At 40.8% G+C, this 12,603-nt stretch overlaps 1 protein-coding gene across 1 annotated transcript; it reads right to left on the bottom strand.

Annotated features, from left to right (window-relative positions):
* Positions 1-319: 319 nt before the first annotated feature.
* Positions 320-9,254, bottom strand: qrfprb (pyroglutamylated RFamide peptide receptor b). The gene is made up of 6 exons (XM_068583682.1): positions 8,888-9,254; positions 6,935-7,093; positions 6,073-6,134; positions 3,072-3,307; positions 2,021-2,118; positions 320-1,906 (listed from the first exon to the last, which is right to left on the bottom strand). The coding sequence occupies exons 1-6, from the start codon at positions 9,252-9,254 to the stop codon at positions 1,509-1,511; spliced, it is 1,320 nt and encodes a 439-aa protein (XP_068439783.1). The 3' UTR covers positions 320-1,508.
* Positions 9,255-12,603: the final 3,349 nt, after the last annotated feature.

Below are 12,603 nucleotides of genomic sequence, written 5' to 3'. Positions count from 1 at the left end.
TGATGTCAGCTGGGATCGGCTCTAGCGCCCCTACGACCCTGAATAGGATAAGTGGTTTGGATAATGGAATAATATAATGTGACTGTTGCCCCAATATCAGACACTCTGAACTGTATGATTTTTGTAAATGACTCGCTACTGCATTTTTTTGTATATATTAATAGATAAAGACCACTCAAAGTGTTTTTTACACGATAGTGTATGTCATTCACGCATTCACACCCATTTATACACTGATGGCAGGGACTATTTAAGACTTTTAATATCCATAAAATTTACCAGCAGGATTAGGATCACATTTCTGCAAAATCACATTCTTGCTTGGAGACAGAGCACAACCGTCAAGAAATACTTGCATGACAAGCAAAGAACAGAGCATTTACTGACATTCTATTCCAGTGATCTGCATAAAATATTCAAAAACAAAGAAAACACTTTACTCATGATTAAAATGTTGAAGCAACAGGTCAAGTAACGATCTGCACAGAACTATGAATCAAAGCCAAGCTGTGGTTCCTAAGCATATCACAGAAAATGTTTCTGACTTTAAAGATACACCAAAATGATAACATTCACCAAAGTTGTGTGTAGATAGCAACGTTACAAAAGTATTTCACAGCCCCATAAAGCACACACACTCAAACTAGCCTTGTCCTTTGTGTGAGTGTAACGCAACACTTCCCTTCAGTGAATCTAACTTATACTTTCTGTTAATTTGTATGAATTTGTCTTTTTTTTAATCTAGTCTTTTAGTCCTGTATGTTGTTTAATGAGCGCCTTCTAAAAAAAGATGTACAAAGGCTGTGTTTCCGAAGCCATCTATTCATCCAGCAGCTCAGTTTATTTTTCATTCCCAAGTGTGGAGGGATATTCATCATCTGATGTGCATTTTATGAAGTAGTTATCTCTGATCTCCAAAAGTAATACAAATGTTGAGGAGGATAAACAGCTACCTTATTACAATAACGTCTGGCAAATGCGCCTGTACTGAAGTCAGTTTCATGCAGACTTGAATAGATTCAGCAGTACAAAAAACAGCGGAGGAGTACTCCTTTCCTGCTGAAGCCATTTTCCTCTATGATGTCTTTTCCCCAAAGTTCTCTGTGTATTACAACACCACAGTGGTAACAGTTTATGCTTATTTAGGCGGAGATTTAAAATGGAAACATCTGGCAAATCACAAAATGCTCCCTGAGCGAGGCGACATGACCTGCAGCTTTCTGAGACATCTCGACAGAATTGATTGCTCTATTCAGTAAAAACAAAAATGCTGTTTCACTGTCTGACCCTGGTCCTGGTTGCTCCAAGTGCGGCAAAACTGCCCCCTTTTTTTTTTTGGTATTCCTTTAATTTCCTTTTCTGCTGTCCTCCTGACCAGAATGAAAAATACACTCTGGCACTGCAAAGAGAGAGATTTGAAATCACATCTGGCGCACCTGCAGCTGTCGATAGAGAGTCAAAAGAAGATACGAGCTTGGCGGCTAAACACCTGATCTTTGAGCCGGTTCTCATTTGACTTGACTGGAGCTGTTTGCCGGGAGCTCTGTTTGGATGGTGGAGATTTTTTCCCCTATTACTTCTAACAAGCTCTCTCCTTGCGACGAACTGGAAGGTCCTTTCTCTGCAGAGTGCTGGATCAAGTTATTGACTTCATCTGGAACCGGGAAGGCTTCTCTGCTTTGGGGTTTGATGAACTGCACACTCAGTTTCGGCATCACCGCGGCGCCGCGTGGCTGGTTAGGCTTATGCATGCAGAGGGAGAGGGTGGAGACGCAGCTCTTCTTGAAGTTCTCGTTCATGAAGGCGTACACAATTGGGTTGTTGAAGCTGTTGAAGAACCCGATGGCCTGAACAATGGCGATGATCATGTTCAGTGTGACTCCGTCATACTTGTTTTCCAGGTCATCTGGACAAAGCCGCGCAGACAGAGATAACAACTGAAACTGATTAACTGAACACATGCTCAAATAAAACAGCAATGTGTATTTAGGCGACAATACATTCAATTTGAAATACTTACGGTACTCACACAGCATGTGGACTGTGTGGAACGGTGCCCAGCAAATGGTGAAGAGCAGAACGATGGTAATCATCATTTTAACGGCTCTTTTCTTTTTCCTGTAAAAGGTCAGAGCATATATGTTGTTCCGTTACAGCAGGAAAGGCACACGTAGAACTAATAACACCGATGATTGAGCTCTTCCATTTAAATGTACCAGTAAAAAAGGTCAGGACTCTGGCAGGAACAATTTCAGAATCGATTAATATGCACATATATTCATTTTTATATGTCTCATTCTCAATGTGCACTGGGAAGTTGGATGTTATACTTGCCTATTTCCTTTTTAAAGTGAGCACAGATAATGTAAAGAATGTGAATGCAGCCTTTCAGAGTGAAAGTACACAGTAAGCGAAGTTAAAATCGCTGTGATTTGCAGAACGAGGGTAAAAATGTGCCCTTTAGTTACGGACATGGACGAGCAAATATCTGACACTTTGCACCCGCGCACATTCCCTGTCCTCACCAGAAGTGCTCCGGCATTGGAATGTGTTCAAAAGGTCAGAATTGGTGAATCAATAGAGTCAGTAGCAAACATAAGGTCTGGATTGATGGACGGGTTGGCTTTCTCTTTCTGCCGAAACATTCGCATCATTCAATTGGCATTTTGATCGTATTTCCCTTCTTTTAAAAGCATAAACTTGACAAGTTTAAAAGGACCAACATAAACTTTTCGCAGGCAAGAGGATGCTGTGGTCACTGATCTATCCATCGTGATGTTTTAGCTTCTTCTTGATTTACCACCGGGTGTAAACATTGGTAGGTAACAACTGAAAGTTTCAGCCATTAAGTTGCGGGACTAAACTAACTAAAAGGCAAGTACAGTTTCTATCTCCAACCAGTCGGAGTTGTCAGTGCAACTACAAGGACATGCTCCTTCACTGGCTTCCCACCACCAGCTAAAGTTGAAATGTGAAGCAAAGCCACTCGGGGGGGATTCAAATCCACACTACCAGGATACATTATGCTAAGAATACATATGACAAGGAGACACCTGTGCTGTCTAACGTACCTTGAGATCTTGCTGATCTCCCTTTGGTTCATGGTGTTGAGGACCGAGGAGTCGCCCACCCTCTTCCGGATCCACAACTCAATGGCAATACGTGTGTAGAGGAAGAGCATGGCGGCCAGAGGAAGCAGGAAGAGAGCCACCATGATGAAGGTGGTGTACACCTGCCTGTGAGTGACAGAGCGCCAACTCTCCTGACAGCACACGTGGTAGTGATCGTACAAGAAGTCGTACTTCACCTTTTAGAGGGAAGGGGGGAAAGCTGTTATTTCTGGAACAAGGATCCAGACAAGGCTGATCATTTATGTTTCCACTTTTTTTTTCTTCTCCACAGTATTTCAGCAGTCGCACTCTAAAGTGTCCATTCTCCTATGGACAGCAGTCTCTGCCACTGCTAACCCTTCTGTTGTCCTGTGGGAGAGCAGCTGACTGTACTGTGTGATACAGAGGCCACTTTAATGAGCTTGCTACTCGCCCACTACCAGTATTAGCAGGGGACCTCATGTGATTTAGAAATTCACAACTCTGTGCGCCACCATAAGTCTGAATTCTACTCAACTTTAATGTAACCCTCCATTGGGTGTAATGTAAAGGCTCTGCTGAATATTGGCTCATATGACAAATATTATACTGTATGATATGTGTTGTTTTTAATATTATAAATCGTGATACATTATATTATAGTCCTCTTGCTCCAGTGCAGAGGCGTATCCATGATGTGTAGCGAGTGAACCTCCACAATCTCCACCCAACATGCTTCATTTATGATTGCTAATGCATGCTACGAAGCTTGACGAGAAAAAGACATCACAAAAAAATTGACAAGATTCCATTTTCCACAGATCTAACATGACCTCTGTAATTTGTTTTACATTTTTTCTTAATTACGGACATCATAGATTTGCGTAGGATTACGATCACAGACAACCTCTGCAATTATGAAAAATTACTAGAGGGCCCCTGTTGCTATTTGTCTTGTGCAAATAGGGCTTAAGAAATTATACTAAGTGGTGGGAGACAAGAGGGACAGAGCTTTGTTTGTGGGACCGCTTCCCCATTCACTGAATACAACAATCTGTAAATCTGTTCATAAATTCTGTCAGAGTATCGAAACACTCTTTCACAGTTAATCATCTTAACAGCCCTTTATAATTTTCCTATAACATTCCTGTGATATCTCCGTTGGGATTTCGAAACGTACAATCAGCTGAAAATACTAAAGTAAAAATAATTCCACCTCATTGCAGTCATTTCTAATATTACTTTGAATTTGCACAAAAGGATCATCAGCGTTAATGGCCTTTTGCTCCTGGTTTACCACAGAGCAACAAGAGACCATGCAAGGCAATCCTTCACACAGTAGTCTACCAAACCACAACATCATCATCGCTTTGGCACCAAGGAGAACACAAACCATAAGTCAGAATCCCTCAATAAACAAGATTTACTCCGTCAAACGAGCAAACAAGTAACATGAGCAGAACAGTTTTGCAGCCACAAATTCACCTAAACAAGTTATTCCATTCTCTGATGGTTTCTTCTTTCTCGGACAATCATTTTTGTTTGTTTTAAGTCTTTCTCTCTCTTGTCGTGTCACATGTCGTCCCCTACTGTTTATTCCTGGCTTGAAGTATTTCAACCGCGGCAATGTGCACGTCCAGAAGCAGACCGCTGACTTGGCAACGGAGGTAATTGGACGCCCTGCGCCTGCATTAAAGTTTGTTTCTTTTTTGTTTATTCCAATCTGCTTCTGATCTGCTGCTCTGTGCAACAGGTCCACTGCGCATGTGCTTGCAGCTCTGCCACACTCTCACCCTGCCATCTCTCTTGCTTGGGCTCGTTTCACCATGTCACCAGCTTCCCACAACCTCGGCCACCAGCCTGATTCTCCCCCTTCATCCATCCTCATTATCTGCAAACGGTCTTAGTAATGTCACTCTTAATGAGGATAGTCACATGACTTTGTCACTCTATACTCCAAGTTTTGTGTCCTGCATTTAGATCCCTGCCTGTTGATCGTGACAACTGTATGTTATGAGATATTTTGATTTTTCATGTGTAGTATTTATGTTATGCTTTGGGGATGGGTTTCCAAGAAGATACACATACACAGCACTAGGATTAAAGAGGTAAATGCATTTTGCAGGATTATTTTTATTTCAATCTGGAGAGACTTCAATTAGAATGACCAATAATGTTTACACCTCAGAAATTAATAGCGAAAAGTTTGTGGTGATTGGATAGCATAATAAAGGTGTATAAATGCTAAAATCAGATAAGCCCTGGAGTCTAGACACTGGGGATGGCGGTAATGATGGAAGTTGCTGCAATCTGATGACTGATGCCGACTGGAGGTGACTGAGGTGGAGGCATTCAATGACTACTGACAGCAGCACAGAAAATAACCTTTTTTTAAAGTTTAAATAGCAAAGATGTGATTGACCTCAGGAAACCGTGGCAGATCTGGTTGGTTAATCTAAAAGTGAACGCCCACAATCACTGGATAGGGTAGAAGTCACAGCAAGACAGTGAAATGAAAAAAGTGTGAAGAGAGTGTTCCTGACTGAACTTCTGTGAAGCTTCTTATATCAAATGCCAAATTGAAAACTCCCAGGTCTCAGCCATCCAATTGAAGTCTCTTTTTTTTCCACTGGATATGTGAAGTTATGGTCCATGACATTTACCAACAGCAGCAGGTCAGTCACACAATAATCTGCCAAACCACAACCTCGTCATCACTTCTGTACCTCGGAGAATAAAAACCACAAGTCAGAATCAATCAATGCACAAGGTTTGTATTCTCTCAGTGATGTTGTGATTCATCAGATCACTGTATGAATTATGGTCATCATCTAAATAGCTAATCACAATCAATCAGCATTTTAGGACTTTAGTTAAGATGATGTGGAACTGATACGGAACAATTGTCTGCTAATCAATTTCTTTTTTTTACATGAAAAAGGAGGATGAAAAGGAGGCGGCAGGTGCGAGTAGCAACACTTACCTCCAGCTGTTGCACAAACAGCATGGGGGAACCAACTATCAGTGAGGCAATCCATACCAGCCCTGCAGGATACAACAAGTAAAACAATTACAAGCAGCCAGCTGTGGAACATCTTGGTTTAAATACTTCTCAGTTTGATGTACTTTCGGTGAAAGAGGAACCTGCTAATTCCAAACAGCAGCTGCTAAATGAAATCCCTTTCTCCTCAATAACAAGCTGCCAATCAAGCAAGCCAAATGCAAAGTTCCTCACATTGCTTTGTTTTCTATTCCCACAGTGTTTTTAGACCTTATTTCATTTTGTTCTGAGGTGTTTTCAGTACTGTTTTCTCTGTCATTACTCCTCTTACTTTGAGGTGCAGTCTTAGTGTCTCTGTAGCCAACCCACTGACAGGAAGTTGGATTAACCAATCAGATTTGACCATGTTGGGCTAGAGTGCAATCTGATTGACAATCCAACTGTTTTTGAGAAGTGGTTTCCAAACAGAGAAGAAAACAACTTTTAAACACGGTATCCTGAAAATTAGAAAACAAACCTCCAATGCATATTTGTCTGCATTTGTCTTCTCTGACCTACGGTTACCCGTAGCATAGGTGCTCAGAGATGTTTGCGTGTTTATCAACACACATGTATATTTCTATAGCTTTAATTGGATCTCGCTGCAATAAAGGGTTAATTTGACTTGCATAACACTCAGAAGAAACGTCGGATGTGTACCACAGGCTTACACAATGGTTATTTACATTTCATAAATCCGAGCAGGGCTCACAAAGCAGAGGATCCCAAAAATACAAAAGATCCCACACAAAAGACACACAAAGATATCCACTTAGCACAATAAGGCACACAAATATAAGAATACCTAGCATATTGTACGCTCTTTTCGATGAGTACTGCCTCCTCATTTTCAGTGGGAAGACAATGCCCTGGTATCTCTCAATGGCAATGCAGGTCATTGTGAGGATGCCTGTCACTATGGCTGTCGTCTGTACAAAGGGAACTGTCTTGCAGACCAAAACCCCTGCAAGAAACACAGTTGGGTAAAACAGTGAGGTACCCAGAAACAGCACAATCATGCATTTCTATAGGAGTTAATGTTTTCTTTTATTCGAGATGAGAAACAAAAGTGACCTATCCCCCAGATGCTTTTCATCTTCTGGCAAGGTTTCATTGAAATGACAAATCTATCTCTGATTACTCTTGAATATATTACAGCTAATGACGCACAGAGCTGAAACCCAGGAGAAAACTAGCACTGTAGTAAGACCGTAATGTTAAGTGTAGCTTGATTCTAATTGTGAGCGCATTTTAATAAGATCACATGCTTTGAGCGGGCCTTCAATTGCTACGATACACTGTGTGTTGCTACATTTCAATGAGGTGTCCTTGCTGGAATCACACATGGTCACAATATTGCAAAGTGTTAAATCGATTAAATCGACTTAAAATCCAATTCAATCTGAAAAGGGGATTATTTTCACGTCATGAGGACACTAAGGCAAATGTGTTTAATTCAGCTCTCTGGTGCCCTTTAGAGGCTGAAGAAGAGGGGCATGTTATCTTGTGTCCTCCTGGACAACAGAAAACACTCTAAATATGATGTAATGCAGTATTTTACCACATACAAAATTCATTAGACTGTAAAGTGATTGCACCCAATGAAAAAGTATAAATCACCTATGACTATTTGTTTTGTGTTCCATTACATTGCCTGATTACTATGTTGTGTACTTTACCTTTCGCAAAGTTTAACATGAGCATCACAGATTCTGAAGTCCACAATAAACACAATAAATAAACTTGTACTAGTGCAATGCTAAATGCGACAATTCTCAATGCATTTATTGATCTGTGTAGACAGATTTCATGAAACATATTATACATCTTATTTTTTCTAATTCCTCACAGTTCAGGGTCCTAAAAGTCAAAGTTATGTGACTCATACACCTAGATATTCAGTTTTAGATTATTTACACTGAACCTATGATGAAACATGAGGGCTCAATCTTCCCTCCAGAGGTGTTCACTCCTGTTGCAGCTCGCTTCGTTCCTTCAAGGGATTAATGTTTTTTTTGTTTGAGGATTTTACGACACACTACTATAACATTTTTGTATACAAAAACTGTGACTTTTTCATGACATTTCCATGATATACCAGCTATGATATTATTACATTTTATGACATACAATTACTTTTTATGACTTCTCCTATACTATGGCATTTTTAATGACAATTCATGGCATATTCCCATACTATACCATACTGTACTATGCCATACTTTATTATACTATAGTATACCATAATATACTATATCAAACTATACTATACTATATCATACTCTACTTTACAACACCACACTATACTTTACAATACCATACTATACCATATTATACTATACTAGACTGACTAACAGCACCTCTGAGTGACAACCTCTGCTTGCTAATGCAAAAGACAAACAAACAACCAACAACAACAACAACAACAACCGACTCAAATACTAAACAGTTGCACGTGGCACTCATCGATGGATTTATTGATCTGTGTAGAAAGCTCTCGCAGTAATTATAGCTTGAAGGGATCAATGTTGTTGCTGACCAGCCTGAATCAGCGCGGGTCCTTCAATGTTCCGCTGTATTCATCGAGTTATTGTGCTTCACAGCTTATTTTGAGTAAATGACGGACTTCGCTCGCGTGCATCATTAAGCCAGAGCAAACACGAAAATAAAGTTTTGAATGCGCCTTAATCGCCTTATTTCCCCATATGCAAAGCATTCTCCATTACTTCTCTTTATCATGAGAGGTTTAAAAACTCACCTCCGATCCACTCAGACGAGATGTTTTGCAGCAAAGTGAAAGGGATGCAGAAGAAAGTGATGAGCAGGTCACTGACCGCCAGAGAGCAAATAAAGATATCTGTCGGCGTCTGTATCGCCCGTTTCTTCAAAACTATGTAGACCACCAAACTATTCCCAGCCAGAGCCAGGACGAAAATCAGCATGTACATGATCACGAAGGTGGTCTTGGCGCTGTACGGCAACTCCGGGATGTAGACCAGCGGCTGGATGTTGTAAGTGTTGATAAACTCTTGGCGGCTCAGGTTGTAGTGCTGGAGCATCTCCTGTAACGCCTCGGGAGTTATCTTGGTGGACCCTTGCCCTGACTCGGAGGAAGCTGCAGGCATCCTGGCACGCGTCTTCAACGCTGAGGAGAAACGGGAAGGATAAAAAAATAAATAAAGAAGGTGTGAAGGTTCAGAGCTGAGCGCTTCTCTTTAATCCACGCGTGCGTCCGGGCGGTGCGCTGCCTCCTCCATCAAACAGCTGGATGTGCGGATGTATATAGCCGCTGCAACTAAGAGCAACAGTTGCAGCAGCTAGTGCGCGCGTGTGTGCGCGTGAGTGTGGACTCAGCTGACTATAGATTGAGGGGACGAGGTGACAGGCAAACTATGGAATGTTTTTGGCATATGGCATCGACTTGTTATGCCATTTGACTTACTATATTTACTCTGTCATGTTATATATATATATATATATATATATATATATATATATATATATATATATATATATATATATATATATATATATATATAGACCTTTTGAATGTGTCAATCTGTGGCCAGATGTTTAGAAGAAAGGAGAAAAAAAGAAAGAAATGATCCTTTATTAATCCCCCTGGGGGAAATTGTTCTCCCATCTTTAGTAAGGAGCAGTGTGCTGCCACAAGGCACCCGGGGAGCAATTGGGGGTTCAGTGTCTTACTCAAGGTCATTTCGACAGGCGAACTTTGGGGAGACCAGTGAGCCAACCGGCTACCGTGTGGTTTACCACTCTCCTTCTTAAGCTACAGCCATTCACTAATCGTCACAACTGTGCAGGATGCAGTCGTTAAACTTAACAGATGTGTGATTGAGATTGAAGATTGGTGTAGTCCAAGCAACTTTTCCAAAACTAGGGGGGTAGAAAGTGAGCAATGTGTCATTGCGTGCAATGTTGAAAGATGCGGTCCCTGGTCTACACCTGTTTGACCTACAGTACATGATGTGAGGTTAAAGTACATGTTGACATTCCATCCAATAGTGTTAGACATAATTCAGCCTGGATTAAAGTGGTGGACCGACCGACCGACATATCCATCCACAGATCCATGTCACTAGCATTACTAAAGACAATAAGAGATGAATATTGTCTTGTCTTTTACCATATTGTGTTTTCATAATTACACTAAACCGGAATCAGAATTAGAAGCTTTTATTTGCCAGGTAAGTTGCACATACAAGGAATTTGACACAGTGAAAAAAATCGACATAGAATACAACATCTGCTCAGGCGATTTAGGTCTTTTGTAGTGCAGGGAACACTCCCAAGGACCTTTTATTGACTCTGTGGTGGCATCGGCCATCTTTTGTGGTCTGCTGGGGCGCCAGCGTCTCAATTTAGATTGCATTTCCCATGTCTCTATGTCTCTTGTTTGCACATTTCTGCATGCTGCTGCAATCAATTTCACCGCTGGGGGAAAATAAAGTACGATCTTATCTTATTGTATCACGGCTGAATGGCTCATGGTACTATGGAAACCACTTGGCCGTGGTTTACAACGGTAAAGATTGACAGAAAAGTCTTAGAAATGTATTTAAGTTAGACCCGAATGAGGTTAAAATAATCCACCAATGTACAGCAGAGCATCCTACATCCTACATTCAACCCAACACTGAACTGAATCACAGTTCGGCTTCCAGTTTCTGCTGCCACTCTGTTTCCCACACATGCAATCAGTTCATTCAGTACACCTGTTGGTCACACCTCGTCAGCTCGATTACACTCACCTGCTCACCCTCCTGCACTCTCGCCATTCGCTATTATTACCTCGTCAGCTCATTCTGTGCACCTGTTAGACACACGACATATAAACCATGCAGCTTCAGTCACTGCCAGATTGCGCTCTGTGTTCTGCCCGAAGAGCCGACGCGGTTCCTCCTGCAGGACGACCCTGTCCGCTTGGACTTCTCCACCGAGCCTCTGTTTGGTAACCACCCGCCTATTCGGTCCCCATTCCTCAAGATTCCCGCCTTCTTCCTTATTTGTTTCCCTGTGTGTTCTGCTGCAATAAATCTCTGTTCAACCCCCCCCCCCCTTCCAATTCTGTCATATTGTCATATATCCATCATCGTTACAGAATAGCGCGATTCTCCACCAGAACACACAGAAACCAAAGAAAAAGCAGCACGTTTGTGTCGTGCTGTTCGTTCAACACAAACTATACACAAATATTCTGAGATGATGGAGGAAAAAAAAGAATTGAAAACTAGTTATGAAGACGACAGTTTAAATAGGTTAAGAATATGTCCTAGAGGCAGAAAATAAATGAATATTGCCCTATATCTGAACCTCAGGGATGCTCACATGTTTAACAATCTCCTCTGAATGCAAAGAAAATCTTTTTATACATTCTAAAAAAATATTGCAAAGCGTTGGTATTTTCACACTGCGGTGAAGGTTTACTTTGATGTAGGAACATAAAGGAACATGCTGTATGATTCAAACATGAAAATATCTTGTTTTTCTAATCGTGAATTCTGACATTGCTGAAATTACAAAAGAAACAAAAGCTGTGGAGAGAGAAACATATTCACTTTACACGGCAAACATACTGTACCCTTTGACCATAAAAACCCAAACTTGCAAACCTAACAAACGCTAAAAGGAAACCATTTGTCTGAGCATAACCTTTTGTATGCTCGACTGATATGTAATATCGCCTGAAATATGTCATTTTACAGAACCAATCATATTTGTATGCAAACTATATGCTCTTAATGCTGCTGCAAACAACACATTCATAATTTTCTTTTTACTTCTACAGGATGATAAGGTGCTTAAAAGACTTCTTTTTTTATGAAAAAAGGTATTTCTGAAGGTTTCTGCCTGAAACAAAAAAAGGGTGCATAACGGAGGAGTAAAGATTTTGTATATTTGAAAAGAGAAAGAGAGAATCTTCGGGAAAATAATAAACCATCTAATGAGAAATCAGAAAAGTTCAATTAGAGGGACTATTTTGAGAGCAAAACTTCCAAAATCATAACAAAACTCAATCAGGAGATTCAAAAAGAAAGAAGGAGCTGAGGACGACGACGCGCTGAAGTTTTCTGGAAATAGGCCAGCTTGAGATAACCCAAGCTCACCTCTCCGCTGCTATGAAGGCCATTAATGCTGTAGCGCATTTCTTAAATTGAGACAGAGTTCTTCTGAAAAGAGCCTTGGTGAAAAAAAAGTTGTGTTACAATGGAAGCACAATTTGCTTTTGACCAAGCTTTTATTGTAAATGTGGAGGAAAGGAAAGTAGGGGCTTGAATCCCTTTTAAAAAATACTGTAGAATCATTACAATAAAAGCTGAAGAAGGTATTAACAGATTGTCCAACAAGTTCTCGACAGGAGGCCGTTGCAAAGGTTGCTCATGGCAACGTCTGATTGTGCTTAACAGTCATTAAAATCCTCTCTGATCAACTGTGTGGAAAAGACGGTCTTTG

The sequence above is a fragment of the Clinocottus analis genome, unplaced genomic scaffold (genome assembly GCF_023055335.1).
Source record: "Clinocottus analis isolate CAN_PGR_092001 unplaced genomic scaffold, fCliAna1.0.p SCAF_19, whole genome shotgun sequence".
NCBI lineage: Eukaryota > Metazoa > Chordata > Actinopteri > Perciformes > Cottidae > Clinocottus > Clinocottus analis.
This window is presented reverse-complemented; position numbering and strand designations above follow the sequence as displayed.

Bases quoted from the DNA above. Each gene is read 5' to 3' on its own strand.
- qrfprb (XM_068583682.1), bottom strand. From the start codon at position 9,254: ATGCCTGCAGCTTCCTCCGAGTCAGGGCAAGGGTCCACCAAGATAACT. The intron at 7,094-8,887 runs GTGAGTTTTTAA...TGTTTCTTGCAG, and splicing joins CTCGTCTGAGTGGATCGGAG to GGGTTTTGGTCTGCAAGACA. The intron at 1,907-2,020 runs GTAAGTATTTCA...GGCTTTGTCCAG, and splicing joins CCACATGCTGTGTGAGTACC to ATGACCTGGAAAACAAGTAT.